Source organism: Cicer arietinum, chromosome 6, assembly GCF_000331145.2.
Source record: "Cicer arietinum cultivar CDC Frontier isolate Library 1 chromosome 6, Cicar.CDCFrontier_v2.0, whole genome shotgun sequence".
Lineage (NCBI taxonomy): Eukaryota > Viridiplantae > Streptophyta > Magnoliopsida > Fabales > Fabaceae > Cicer > Cicer arietinum.
In genome coordinates, this window is record NC_021165.2 from 35010641 (window position 1) to 35027000 (window position 16360).

The 16360-nt window shown below is 32.2% G+C and overlaps 1 protein-coding gene across 1 annotated transcript in view; it reads left to right on the top strand.

Annotated features, from left to right (window-relative positions):
• Nucleotides 1-5737: 5737 nt before the first annotated feature.
• The window catches only part of LOC140920709 (uncharacterized), an 18402-nt gene continuing 7779 nt past the window's right edge, over nt 5738-16360 (top strand). Inside the window, 5 exon segments of the mRNA XM_073369525.1 lie at nt 5738-5846; nt 12656-14471; nt 14473-14785; nt 15162-15314; nt 15441-16337. Of these exon segments, the coding sequence (XP_073225626.1) occupies nt 5738-5846; nt 12656-14471; nt 14473-14785; nt 15162-15314; nt 15441-16337 (3288 nt within the window).

Below are 16360 nucleotides of genomic sequence, written 5' to 3' on the forward strand. Positions count from 1 at the left end.
CAAAGTTTCTAAAATGACAAGCATTAGGTGTGTGGCCATTTAGACCACAATAAAAACATGTATGAGTATATTTACTTTTATATGTATGTATATGAGATCTCTTTTGAATTATTTTATCTTTAAAATGATGATCTCTTTGCATAATTATAACTTTCTCTTTGGATTGGTCACTTGCTTTAACAAAGATAGTTTTATTTATACTTGGTTTATCAAATTTTGTGTAACCAAGACCACTTTTGTCATTTGAATATCTTTGCATATTTAAAACATTTTCCAATCCAACTTGACCTTTTTCATATCTTTCAATTACTCTATTTAATTGGACAACTTTGAAAGAAAGAGAATCACACTTATTGGATGTAAAATTATGTTTTAATTTCTCATAATCCTTTTCTATAGTGTCAGTTTTCTCTTGAAGAGATGAAATTTGTCTCTTTTGAGTTGACACTATTTTAAACAGATTTTTACATTCCATAAGTAGTTCTTTAATTGCATTTTGAACATCATTATATTCAATAATTAATTCACTATTAGTCTCATTATGATGAGGAGAGTATTTGTTACTAACCTCTTCTTCTTCGTCGGATTGATGTGATGCCATCAAGGCGACATTTGCGCATTCGTCACTTTCTGAATCCGAAGATGAGCTGACTTCGTTGTCTTCCCATGCTATATATGCCTTTTTGAATTCTTTCTTTTGTAGAGTATTTTTCTTAATAGTGTGTGGACATTCTGCCTTTTTGTGTCGTTGCTTTCCACACTCAAAGCAAGTGAAGTTTTGGCTTAAATTGGAAACATCCTTCTTTCTGAAAATTTTCCTTTTAAAGGTTTTATGGTTTTTAAGAAACTGACCAAATTTCTTTACGAGGAAGGTTATATTTTCATCTTAATTTGAATTCTCATAATTGATTTGTTTTTTCGATTCAGCTTTCAAGGCAATGTTCTTGGTCTTCTTTTCTTGACTTTCATTCTTTTCTAACCTTCCAAGTTCGTTTTCATGTTCTTGAAGTTTTCCAAAAAATGCAGAAAGAGACATCTTTGATAAACTTTTCTTTTCAGAAATTGTTGTTACTTTCGGTTGCCAAGCCCTTGTTAATGATCTTAACACTTTGAGGTTAAATTCATCATTAGTGAAGATTTTTCCAAGTGCCGAAAAATGGTTGGTCAGGTGAGAAAATCTTTTCTGTAAGTCCAAAATAGATTCTCCAGGCTGCATTCGAAATAATTCATATTCTTGAGATAATGTGTTGAGTTTGGAACATTTTACCTCAATAGTTCCTTCATGTGTTACTTCAAGTGTATCCCAAATTTCCTTAGCCGTTTTGCAATGTGACACACGAAAGAATTCATCTATTCCAAGTGTTGATTGTAACATACTTTTAGCCTTATTATCAAATAGCACTTTTATCATGTCATCATCTGTCCATGAAGCTTTAATTTTTTATTCTTCTTTATTGTCGATGACTGTTTTTGGAACATAGGGACCATTTTCTACTGCATCCCAAATATCATCTCCTTGTGCCTCAAGTTATGCTTGCATGTGTATCTTCCAAAAGTCATAGTGTTCTCCAACGAAGCATGGTGGTTTATTGCTACTACCACCATCTCTAAAATTAGTTGTGCGGAAGCCATTTCGATTAAACTGATGTTATGGGGTATTTACAGTCCATAAACATCACTTCATATCAATGGCCATCATTCCTAGAGGTTTGATGAAGAAATGCAATTATCTGGAACCATTTCAGAATTGAAAAATTGCATTGTTTCTAGTTGTATTCGACTACATCTTATGTGTAGTCGAATACACATCCTTTTAATGTTCAACTTTATTTGAACTTTGAAGCTTGTATTCGAATACACATTCTTGTATTCAAATACAGATGTTTGAATTTTCCATTGACTTGGTTTTGTATTCGGCTACACCAAGTTATAGTCGAATACAAATGTGCAGTTTTAACCATTGACTTAGCACTCATATTCGAATACACTATCTCGTATTCGAATACAGATGTTCAGTTTTAGCTACTGACATAGCACTCGTATTCGACTACACCATCTTGCAGTCGAATACAGATGTTCAGTTTTAGCTACTGACTTGTCTGTATTCGTCTACAACATGTTGTATTCGAATACAACATTGTATTTTGCCAAAAATATTATTTTCAAACATTATTTATATATTTTGACACTTTGAAAATCCTTTTGATGCATATGCTAAAATGAAAGGCTCTCATGTGCATTTGAAATATAAGAATATTAGATTGTATCATGTACTTTTATATTATATATCTTCTAATTTGTGTGAGCATGGTTGACTTCGATTTATTTGACTTCTGTTTGAGCTTTATAACTTTGGTCACATTCCTTGTTCTTTGTCTTCATCAAAAACATGTATTTTACAGATCTAATGATATAAAATTATCTAGATGCATTAATTATTCTTGTGTTATTAATTAAATTATAAATATAAATAATTTACAAAGTTGAAATTGATATTTTTATATGGTTTTATTGCAATTTTAGGGGTGTTAATGATAGTTTATTACCATGTAATTTATGAGAAATAACTTAATTCATAAAAAATGTAACATAGCTCTATTTTTGTACATGTGTCTATGTTGATGTTCGAAAATATCAACTTAATTAAATTTTTTTTATGGTTACTTTAAATTTTAGGTTTAATTTTAATTTTAGTTCCTCTATTTTAATTAATTAACGAAATTGATTCTTCTATTTTAAAATCTGACATTTTGATTTTGATTCTAATTTTTGAACTAAAAAATGATGTGACATATTTTATATGACGTGATATACGATCTAATGATATATAATTATCTAGATGCATTAATTATTTGTATGTTATTAATTAAATTATAAATATAAATAATTTACAAACTTGAATTTGATGTTTTTATATGGTTTTATTACAATTTTAAGGATGTCAGAGTTTATTACCATGTAATTTATGAAAAATAACTTAATTTGTTTTCTTTCTTATGTGTCTGCAAGTATTCATGCTATTGGATCCTCTTAATTTAAATTTTCTTAATCCTCACTATTTTAAAATTTTACATTCTTTTTTCAATTTATTTTTTTTCGGATTGAAAGTTTATATCTCATAGATCATGCATGTAAAATTTTATACAAATTTAAAAGTAAAATTATAGAAATAAAGAAGATTAAATGTCTAATTTTGGTTTTAAGCGTCTCGTTCTCAAATTAACGAGATCATAGTAATTTAGAGTTTGACTGATAGATAAAGTTTGGCTAAAAATTGTTTCAGTCAGAATTCAAACTTAAGTTCTCCTGAACAAGGATGAACCCAAAAAATTTATTTTTAGCGGCAAAGTTATATACTATATATATTTATATAAAAAATATATTAATATTTAACCGATAAAATGACGATTATAATTACTAAGTAAAAGTTGAGAAAACTATAATATGCATCGTTTGATAAAAAAAAAATGCACCGTCAATATAAATTAATTTTATACCGACGTTCAATAAAATATAGTATATAATAATTATTGATTATAAAAAAAGAGTATATGATAATTATTTTTAAAATACTGTTATAAATATTACTACATGACAAGACAATGGGTATTAAATGCAAGGTAAAACTATTTGGTGCATAGTCATTAAACTCAAAATTTGGAGATTACAAAACTATAGCGTTTTGAAACCAAAATTTGAAGATATATACCTTACATCTACAAATTATAATTATTCTCTTTATGTTTTTATATTTCTCTTTTATAATATTTTTCATTTTTAACATTATCAAAAATATATTTCTCAATGGATCCGTTTGATATGAAAAAAAGTAAGTACGACATGACAAAGGAGTACATGATAAACTTTTTATATTGTACCATATTTGATGAACAATAGACAACACAAACAAAATTGAAATTTACTACAACATCCTTTATGATAATTATAGACATTTATGGCAATAAATATTAATAGAGTGGAGAGAGAGGGAAAATAGATAAGAGAGAGAGATAATAGAGATAGATAAAGAAAGCTTAGAGAGAGGGGGATGAGAGAGAGATGAGACAACAACAAAGAGACATGCGTAATATTTAATGGTGATTCATCACAACACATCATCTTCAAAACAAAATCATTTTTAACGCAGAAAAAAAAAAAAAACCCATAAATTCAGCTCAAAACCCAAAATTAATAGTTTCAACTCAAAATTGAGATCATAAAATATACTTCCATAAAAAAAATCTAGGGATTCATAAAATAAAAAACAAAAACCAGAGAAGAAGAATAATGATAAAAATAGATCTAAAAAAGCCAAAACCCCATCATCAAAACAAGTCAAAGTTGCATAAAAGAATTCAAGGCAACACTAGCTATACTATGAACAAAAAAGAAATTTGATTGAAACTCTCATATGTTTGGATATTCCTTCATTCTTTAACTGTAATCAAATTTATCTTGAGTTATAAGGTTAATAGTGTTAATGATTATTTATGCAAATAAATTTCTTCGATATTGCTGTGATTTTAAGTAACAAAAGCACAACTTAATTTTTTAATGACCAAAAATTAATTATATAGTTCATGTTGTACTCGAACATTTATGAAACATTTAATTATATAAATCATATCGTACTCAAATATTTATAAAACATTGATATGAATGGTGATCGGTGATTTTTATATCCGATTCCTTTTATTTATAAGAGATTAAAAATCATGGACTATTCTAATATGTCAAATATAATTTTTTCAAAAATAACCTTTTATAACTCTATTATTATGTACTAATATTTCAAATTAGATCTCGTATAAATAATAATTTTATCGATAAGACTTTTTTTATTATAGCCAATATATTATTACGAATAATTCCGACAACTTCTGGAGAAAAAAAGACATTCAGTTATTACAGAGATGGTGCAATTTAATTATATTTTTTTTTATCAATCTCTGTCTGAAAAGAAAGATACATTCTTCATAAAAAATGATTTTTTTTTTTATTAAAAAAAACCAACACTTGTTGAAGGTGAAGATTGAAAATAAAAGGATCAATGCAGCCTCATATGCTTGAATTTTAGGTTTATAGTATTAAGCGAAAGTTTTTACCTATATCTATGTGGTTAGGTCAATCCTACTCCACTAGTACTTATAGGCAACATGGGGGAAGAAGCACTATGCTTAGGACTAACAAAATGGTTGACACAATAAACATCCATGTCGTTTGTATTTTGGATATTCATAGAACCATCAAAGACCGTTGAACTGATTAATTCCAGGAAATTTATCAGCGTTGAGGACAAAGAAATTGTTGAAGCTACTATTTATTCAGTAATAACATACTTGATGTTAATAAAAGATCTTTTACAGGAAGGTTGAAATATTTTTGTATGATTCAACGTATATTTTTGTATACTTTATTGCATAGCTACTAATTTTAAAAAATATTTTTTTAAAAAAAATTTAGAATTATGTGAGACATTATTGCAAGCCTAGTGTAAATCTAAGTCAAATATTCCACACTATCCCTGAAAAAAATTTCTAAGTGAAACCTTTTTCACTCTTAAAAATTAAAATGTTGAGTATTATCAAATTTGAACTATTTTTTTAGGAATTAAAAATATAAATCTAACATAAAATATGAGAGTAAAAATATTGTAAGAAATAATATTATGGCACAAAGACCATAGTTAAAATATGATTGGACGTATTTTTTACACTTCATTACATAGTTACTAATTATGAATAATAGTAGCAAGAGTAGTGTCTACTACTACTACCTCTTCCAACATGAGCAGCTCTCCCAAATTCAAACTTCTTATCTTCTTCTTCCTTCAATAGAGAGGGGTGGTGTCACAATACGCCAGGTCGCGGTAGAAAATAGAAAACCGAAAAAAAGTAGTAATAAGTTCTTTCAAAACTAGGAGTCGCCACCATTGCTTATTTTATAAGAAAAAAATTAAAAAAAATAGAAAAGAAAGGTATTCGAAACCAAATTCTGAATTCGGAATTTAGTTATGTGCAAGAAAAGTATTATCACTTATTCAAAAATGGCACCTTTAATTAAATGTACAAAAATAATATTAACTATAAAAACATTTATTTTACTCCAAAAATATAAACAAGATTTTAAATATAATTTATTTATTTATAAAATTGATTTTTATAAAAAAGAGGGAAAATTGATTTTTATTTAGAGAATATAAATAGAGATTGGGAAATAAAACAAGTAAAATTGAAGAAACAAAAAAGAAATGGGCTTGGAGCCCAACCATTATCTCAAAACAAACGAGTAATAAACAGTTGACAAAAAAATGAATAATAAACAAAAATAAAAAGAAAAATTAATTTTAAAAAAACTAAACCTAAAAAGTTTCTAAAACCTAGTTGAAAATTCGTGTAGTGCACGAATAATGCAATGATTTAGTTTAATTTATAAAAAAAAAATTGAATATATGTTATATTTAGTAAAAAGGGAAGGATCATGATATTTCTATGCTCTTTCAGGAGGAGTTTGCTTCATTTAGAAGATACTATAATTTTTTTATATTATTTTATCTATTTACTCTTAATCAATTAGTTTAAAAAATATTTATTTTGTATAAATATTAAACTATAAATTATTATAAAGATATCATAATCATTTTTAATCCAAACTTTCGATAGATAGATGGATTAATTTTTTTATTATTTATTTTGATATTAAATATTTATTAAATTTTTTTCTATATATTGCATGATACTTAATAACATATAGAACAGTCAGGGCAATTTCTTGCTCTTACATGGGTTAACACCCCATTAAGAAGATATTGAAAAATTTATTATATTATTATATCTATTGACTCTCGATCAATTAATTCATAAAACAATATGACCACTATAAATATAAGATTATAAACTATTACAAAAATATCATAATTACTCTTATTCCAAAATTTTGACAGATGGAGGGGCCAATTTTTTATAATTTACTTTAATATTAAATAATTATTAAATCACATAATCAAAAATTAAAACTAACCATGATTAGAATTTATTAATTCAAAAAAACATTAATGTATTATTCCAATAACTAGTGAAATTAATTTTTAGGCTCAATTGCAATTTTGCTCCCCCTATTTTAACTTAATCACGAATGTAGTTCCCCTATTTTATTTCTCCTCAGTTTTGGTCCTCGTACAAAATTTTAGTCTGAAACTTGATGAAATTAAATTTTTTTTTTGGCTTAATTGCAGTTTTGGTCCCCCTATTTTAACTGAATTGCGAAAGTAGTCCCTCCATTTTGTTTCTCCCCAGTTTTGGTCCCCCAAGCAGAATTTTGCTCCAAAACTTGATGAAATTTCATTTTTGAACTAAAATTATGTTTGGGGGACTAAAACTAGGGAGAAACAAAATGGAGGGACTACTTTCGCGATTCAGCTAAAATAGGAGGACCAAAACTGCAATTAAACCTTCTTTTTTTTTTTTGCATTTATTTAAGTCACACTATGTCTCAAGATCTCGTGGTGCAACAATTGTACATTAAATCTATGATCATAAATGGTGTGGTGTGGCTTAAAAAATTGACCATTCATCAAGTTTTGAATCAAAATTCTGTTTGGGACCAAAACTGGAGATAAATAAAATGGGGAGACTAGTTTCATGATTCAGCTAAAATAGAGGGACCAAAATTACAATTAAACCTAATTTTTATTATATTAAATTTAAATAAAACATAAAAATAAAATAAATTATTGCACACTTTCCTATATGTTGCACTTGTGTGTCTTCTCATGGGTTTGTCCGATTTAAAAGTTATTGAAAAACACAATAATAATAATAATAATAATAATAATAATAATAATAATAATAATAATAATAATATACATATTTATCATTTAGCTAATTAATTGTATAAAGTCCATATTTTTGGAGTATATTGTACACTTTTCTTATTATTGTATTACACTTGATAGTTAAAAGGGAAGATACAATAGTAATAAGATATAAATATGTGATTGGTCTCTGTAAATATATTACTTTTTGATTCTAGTCTCTATAAGTTTTGTTTGTTTGAATTTAGTTCTTGTAAAATCAGAGGCAGTCGACCTTGGTCCCTAACGTCAAATCAACATTACAAAAAAAGAGCACCGCGACACGTGGCCCTATAAATGAACACCAACACATTATCTTTTATGATATATTAAAAATTTTAAAAATTTTATATTATTAATTAATAAATTTATTAATTATCATTTAATAATTAGCGTTATTTTATATTAAAAAAATACGAATAGAAATTTAAAGTGGGGTTTAGGGGTTTTTGGAAAACCCGTCTTCTTCCCTGCCACATCGATTTGCCAGCTCTTTTTTTGTAACTTTTGATTTGACATTATGGACTAAAATCAATCGTCTATGATTTTACAAGGACTAAGTTCAAACAAAAAAACTTATGAGGACTAAAATCAATAAGTGGTATATTTTATAGGGACCACATGCATATTTAAACCTAGTAATAATAATTAATTACATATTTATCTTTAAACTAATTAATTATCGAAAGTCCACATTTTAATGAAGTAACATGTAAAAAGATGTGTAACATGCATATGGTTTACACAACTGTATTATAATTGATACTCACACAATTTATAAAATCTCAATACCTATACATTTTAAATTAATATTTGGTCTTGATACTCACACAATTTTTATGTCTATCTTGTAGAATAATATTAGCGCATTCACAAAAATAAAAATACTAAGAATGACAGTCCCATATCATTAACATCATATGTTGAATATAAAAATGTCGGTAATTTGAATCTTCACTTATATGAAAATGTCGAATGTCACTAACATCAAAATGGGTTGAACTGGATTTAAGCAATTTGAAATAGCATACCGAAAAAATGCCTTAAAAATATCTATTCAAAAAGGTGCAATGTATACTATATGCTATAAGTTTTATTTGTATTCTGCAGAAAAGATATGATATGCAATATTACCATGTTAATATGGTCATACATTGACAACACTTAAATATTACCATTGTTAGTATTGTTCTGCTTTGTTTTTTATCCACTGATGCAATTGAACTATCAACATTATCTAGGTCATAGCGAATAGTATATCAAGTGATTACAACCATGGAACAACACAGAAAACAAAAAGGAAGAAAGAAATGCAACAATCAAGCTTTTCGACCTTTAGAGATTGTTTCATCTTGTAGCCTCTTTGTAGCTGCTTCATTGCTTATTTTTCTTTTGCTTTAAAATTTAGACCTATCTCTCTTAGTTTTTCTTCAACTGCATAATCGTTGTAAAGGGTTTTTAAAGTTATAATATATTAAAAATTAAAAGACAAATCTTTCTCTTACTAAAAGTAAACTTGCTGAAGAATAAAATTATTTAAAGAGCAATGAATGGTGTATATAAATAGTAAATCTCCATATAGTTTGCAACAATAAAAGCTATCATCTTATTCAATTAACAACCCATTATCCTTTCTAGTTAACAATCAAAGTAAATTATAATTTAATATGGATGGGAGTTGGATGCTGATGACTCTTCATCATATGCATATTTTCCCACTATTTTAGTCTTATTTATCCTCAACTACTAGTTAAATTAAGGATTTATTTGATATATTTTGTTGATTTTTGTTCCTTGAGTTAAATTAAATGTTTTATGTTTTATTTTAGTGATTAAGTAGGAATTTTTCGTAATTTTACATTGCGTTGCGTTTTGGTGCAGTGCTGAATTTTGGTGAGAAATCAACATGACACATGTAGAGTATTTCAGCCATATCTGGTGTTGTAGATGTCCAATTGGAGTCAAACCAAATGCAAATGAAAGCTAGGATCCATAGCTACAACTTTCATGAAGACACCGGAACCAAATTCAGACTCGAAAGAGGAGAAAAATGCAATATACGCTAGATAGCAGATGCTGAGCGCTGGAGCGCGCCCAAGCGCAAGCCAAGCGCATTTCTCAGCATTCGCCACTGTTGAAACGCGCCCAAGCGCATCCAAGCGCGCCTGGGGCGCGATACCCGCACCAGCAACCATAAAAAAAGAGATTTTTACTGTTTTATGATCTTTTTCACTATTGGGAACTTGGGAGACTTGTTCCCTAGCATAGAAACTCAAAGACGGCCGTTTCTAACGCGATTGAAGCAGTTTTATCAAGAATCATCCATGAATCATTCTTGGAATTCTTCTTTAACCCTTATCTTTTGTATCTCTGTCATGAGTAACTAAACCCTATTTGTTAGGGATGAGTGTAACCAGATGAAACCCTTATTTTTCTGATTTGATTTCTAGTTATATGAATGAGTTTATTGAATTATTTTTCTCATCTCTGTGCTTAATGCTTTTTATTGCTTGATCAACATTAAAATGTTCTACGATTTGTATTTTGAAACGGAAGTGGACTTTACAAATGCTTGAGATGAGAAATTCATGAATTTGTAGTCTAGGGATAGATGCAGGTCATGAAACCAATTAAATTAGTTGCAAAGCAATAATTTACAAGAGAATTTCTATACGGTAATGCTTAATTCTAATCTTAAATCCACTAAGGAATTAGGGGTTACTTTGGAATTAAAGGTTCTGTCACTAAGACATTAGGGCAAGAATAATAAAGAGAATTCGGTAATAATTCAATAAAGGAATTCAGTAACTAGGATCAAATTAGACACCAAGGTTGGATTCGAAGTGAAACTCATCCCTGACATTTTTCTCATTATAAAAGATCAATTTTATTATTGTTGTTAATTTCAAACATTATTTCAATCAACTTGGGAACCTTTTTGTTCAATTCTAGTAATCAAATATAATTCAATAGTAAAACGCAATCCTTGAGTTCGACACTCGGTACTACCGTTTTATTATTACTTGCAACGATTCAGTACACTTGCTGAAACGCTATCAACTCTCAAGGATTTTGATTTCACATTGCAGTACCACCCTGGGAAGGCCAATGTGGTGGCTGATGTGTTAAGTAGAAGAAGTGTGTTAGTGTCTTCAATAGTAATGGCTAGACAATAGGAGTTGTGGGAAGCATTTAGAGACCTACACTTGGACGTAGAGTTTGCACCAGGGATTTTGAAATTTGGAATGATTAAGATTTTGAGTAGTCTACTTGAAGATATTGCGAATTTTTAAGATGACGTATTAATCCAAGAGAAGAGGAACATAATAGTGCAAGGGAAGACAACTGAGTTTAAGATTTGACCAGATAACATTTTGAGATGTAATGGGAGGATTTGTGTACCAACAGTTGCGGATCTAAGTAAAATAATTTTAGAAGAGGTTCATAAGAGCAAATTGAGTATCCATCTCGGAGCAACAAAGATGTATCAAGACTTGAGGTATTATTATTGGTGGTCAAGAATGAAAAGGCATGTAGCGGAGTATGTATCAATTTGTTTAACTTGTTAGAAAGCGAAAGTGGAACTTCAATGGTCTGTTGGAATGTTACAACCTTTAGATATACCTGAATGAAAGTGGGACAACACTTACATGAACTTTATAACCGAATTGCCAAAAACAAGAAGAAAACATTATTCTATTTGGGTGATAGTGGATCGATTAACTAAATACGCACACTTTTTACAAGTAAAGACCATTTATAATATAGATAAGCTAATAGAGATCTATATTGATGAGATTGTGACATTACACAGAGTACCATCGAGTATGCTATCAGACCATGACCTGAAATTCACGTCGCTCTTTTGGGGAGTGTTGCATGACGCTTTGGGAACGAAACTAAGATTGACCTCAACATATCATCCGTAAACGGACGGACAGACTGATAGAATGAATCAGTCCCTGAAAGATTTATTGAGGGCATGCGTATTACATGATATAGGAAGCTGGGATGATGTAATGCCATTGATTGAGTTTACCTACAACAGTAGTTTCTAGACAAGTATTGAAATGATACCATATGAGGCTCTGCATGGATGCAAGTGTCAAACGCCTTTGTGGTGGTATAAGGACGATGAGAGTATGATTTTAAGACTTGAGATGGTGCAACAGATTACATATAAAGTCAAGAAGATAAAAGAGAAAATGAAGATCTCACAAGATCGTTAGAGGAGTTATGCAGTCAAGCGTCACAGACCTTTAGAATTCGAAGAGGGTGACCATGTGTTTCTGAGAGTTACGCCTATGACTGGAGTTGGCAGGGCCATAAAATCAAGGAAATTAACCCCGGAATTTATTGGACCATACCAAATTACTACACGAATTGGACATGTGGCTTATCGGGTTTCGTTGCCTCCGTTGTTGTCCAATATTCACGACGTGTTTCACGTGTCAAAACTAAGGAAATACTTTTTGGATATGTCACATGTGATCAAACCAGACACCATTCAACTAAAGGATAACTTGTCATTCGAAGTACTACCTGTAAGAATGGAGGACAATAAGATCAAGCGGTTAAGGGACAAGGAAGTTTGGAGTGGCAAGGTGAGAGAACAAGTACCACCTGAAGCCGAACAGAGTAGAAGTACCTTGACTCCAACTCACCGGGAGGAAATGGTCACACCAATATCGGTTGAAGAGCGCATCGCTATTGAAAAGGAGGAAGAACCCGTGGTACAAAAAGGGGAACCACTGCCAAAACCAGAAATTCGACTTCCATTCCCTCAAAGATTAAGGAGGGAAGAAACTGAAAAGCAATTTGGTAAGTTTCTTGATGTTTTTAAAAAATTACATATTAACATCCCTTTTGCAGAAGCACTGGAGCAGATGCCGACATATGCTAAGTTCATGAAGGATATTCTGTCGAAAAAAAGAAAAATCGGCGGTGAAACAGTGATGCTAACCGAAGAATGTAGTGCTATACTACAGAGAAAACTACCGCCGAAGCTCAAGGACCCTGGAAGCTTCTCAATCCCGTGCGCTATTGGAAATAGAACTTTTGGGAAGGCTTTGTGCGATCTTGGGGCTAGTGTAAGTCTTATGCCCCTTTCAATATACAAAAAATTGGGCATTGGAAAAGTCAAGGACACACAGCTGATGTTACAGTTTGCGGACCGCTCGATGAAACATCCCTATGGAGTGGTGGAAGATGTGTTGGTTAAAGTGGACAAGTTCATTTTTCCAGTAGATTTTGTGGTACTAGATATGGAGGAAGACAACGACATTCCTTTGATTTTGGGGAGACCGTTCTTGGCAACAGGGAGAGCTATGATTGATGTAGCAGATGGCACCTTAACCTTGAAAGTAAATGAGGAAACCGTCACTTTTAACATTCTAAAAGCCATGGAACACTCAAAAGAAAGAGAAGGGTGCAATCGAATCGAGATTTTAGATGAGATAGTCAATGAAGAAATAAAGCATCAAACACCCAGCCTGCCATTAGAAAGAGTTTTATGTCTACCCCAAGATGTCGTTCAAGAAAGTGAAGACCCAAAGATGAAGGAGGTTTGGGCCATGTTAGAGGCATCGCCATCTTACTCCCCCCGTTTTCCTACTAGGTGGGAGGACTTGAAAGGGAATGAAGACAAATCCGCTGAGAAAAAGACACCACTGATTGAACTCAAGCAGCTGCCTCTTCATTTGAAATATGTATTCCTGGGTGAAGAAGAAAAAAATCCAGCCATAATCAGTGCAAGCTTAAGCGAGTTACAAGAAGAAAAGTTGTTGAGAATTCTGCGGAAGCACAAGGGTGCTATCGGTTGGTCCATTGATGACTTGAAGGGAATAAGTCCGACTTTTTGTATGCACAAAATCCTCATGGAAGACAATCACAAACCGGTAGTACAACCCCAAAGGAGATTGAATCCGGTAATGAAAGAAGTAATCAGGAAAGAGGTGGTAAAGTTACTAGAAGCCGGGCTCATATACCCAATTTCAGATAGCTCTTGGGTGAGTCCCGTCCAAGTGGTACCAAAAAAGGGCGGAACGACTGTCATCACAAATGAAAAGAACGAGTTAATTCCTACTCGGACGGTTACATGCTGGAGAGTGTGTATTGATTACAGGAGACTGAATAGTGCCACGAGGAAGGATCATTTCCCGCTCCCTTTCATTGATCAGATGCTTGAGCGGTTAGCCGGACATGAGTATTACTGCTTCCTAGACGGCTATTCAGGGTACAATCAGATAGCTGTAGCACCCGGGGATCAAGAGAAAACTGCATTTACATGTCCGTATGGGGTATTTGCTTATCGAAGAATGCCATTTGGATTATGTAATGCGCCAGCCACATTTCAAAGGTGCATGATGTCCATATTTTCTGATATGATTGAGAAACATATTGAGGTATTCATGGACGACTTTTCTGTATTTGGCTCATCCTTTGATAACTGTTTGATTAATCTATCTCTTGTATTAGAAAGGTGTGAAAAATCCAACTTGGTCCTAAATTGGGAGAAATGCCATTTTATGGTAAGGGAGGGAATTGTTTTAGGCCACCGAATCTCCCACAAGGGGATCGAGGTAGACAAGGCCAAAGTTGAAGTAATTGAAAAACTTCCCCCCTACCAACGAGAAAGGCATTAGAAGCTTTTTAGGCCATGCTGGATTTTATAGAAGGTTTATAAAAGATTTTTCAAAAATTGCAAAACCACTTACAAACTTACTTGCGAAAGACACACCTTTCGAATTCAATGAGGATTGTTTGCATGCTTTTAACAATTTGAAAAACCAGCTGATAACTGCCCCCATCATCACTGCACCTGACTGGTCACTACCTTTTGAAATCATGTGTGATGCAAGTGACAGTGCTATTGGGGCAGTTCTGGGACAAAGAAAAGACAAGATGTTGCATGTGATCTACTATGCTAGTCATGTTTTAAATCAGGCACAACACAATTATGCTACAACTGAAAAAGAATTATTAGCTGTAGTCTATGCTTTTGATAAATTTCGGTCTTATTTATTAGGATCGAAAGTTATTGTTTACACTGATCATGCTGCCTTGAGGTATTTGTTTACTAAGCAGGAATCAAAACCACGGTTGCTTAGATGGATTCTATTACTACAAGAATTTGACATTGAGATCCGGGATAAAAAGGGGGTCAGAGAACACTGTGGCTGACCACCTATCTCGATTGGAGAAGGTTGTGGAGAATGAGGACACTAGACCGATTCGAGATCAATTTGCTGATGAGCACATCTTTGCCATTACCACGGTACCTTGGTTTGCCGACTTTGCTAATTTCAAGGTGGGGGGTACAATCCCATCTGAGTTCACTCACCAACAACGGAAGAAGTTTATCCACGATGCCAAATTCTATGTATGGGATGAACCCTTTCTGTACAAAAGAGGAGTGGATGGGCTGTTGCGAAGATGTGTGCCCGAGGAGGAACAAGAAAAGGTAATGTGGCACTGCCACGACTCCGAGTATGGGGGTCATTTCAGTGGTGACCGAACTGCAGCAAGAGTTCTACAATCGGGGTTGTTCTGGCCTTCATTATTCAAAGATACATTCAACTATGTGAAGAAATGCGATCGATGCCAGTGCACCGGTAACATCTCAAAACGGGATGAGATGCCGCAAAATCCTGTATTAGAAGTAGAAGTGTTCGATGTGTGGGGTATTGATTTCATGGGTCCATTCCCATCGTCATATAACAAAGTTTATATTTTGGTGGCGGTGGATTATGTCTCAAAATGGGTTGAAGCAATAGCTACTCCAACAAATGATTCGAAACAGGTTATCACCTTTCTCAAGAAGAACATATTCGCTCGCTTCGGTGTGCCTCGAACCTTGATTAGTGACGAAGGCACCCATTTTCTAAACAGGAATATGGAATGCCTCCTAAAAAAGTATAATGTGCGTCATAGAGTGGCAACCCCATACCATCCACAAACAAGTGGGCAAGTTGAAGTCTCCAACAGGCAGCTTAAACGAATCCTAGAAAAGACAGTAACTGCCTCATGAAAAGATTGGTCAACGAAACTTGATGATGCACTTTGGGCCTACCGAACAGCTTTTAAGACCTCCCTGGGTATGTCACCGTATCAAATTGTGTATGGTAAAGCTTGTCATCTACCTCTCGAACTTGAACATCGAGCATTTTGGGCGACGAAGTACTTGAACTTTGACTCAGGCAAGGCGGGAGAGGCGAGAATTCTTCAACTTCACGAGTTAGAGGAATTCCGGAATTTTGCTTATGAGAATGCCAAAATATATAAAGAAAAAACCAAGAAATGGCATGATAAAAAAATCAAATTCAAGGAATTCCAAGAAGGAGAACTAGTTCTCCTATTCAACTCAAGATTGAAGTTGTTTCCCGGAAAACTAAAGTCAAGATGGTCGGGCCCTTTCAAGGTAACCAAGGTATTTCCACACGGTGCCGTCGAAGTGAAAGATGTACACTCCGATCGGAACTTCAAGGTCAATGGACAAAGACTCAAATC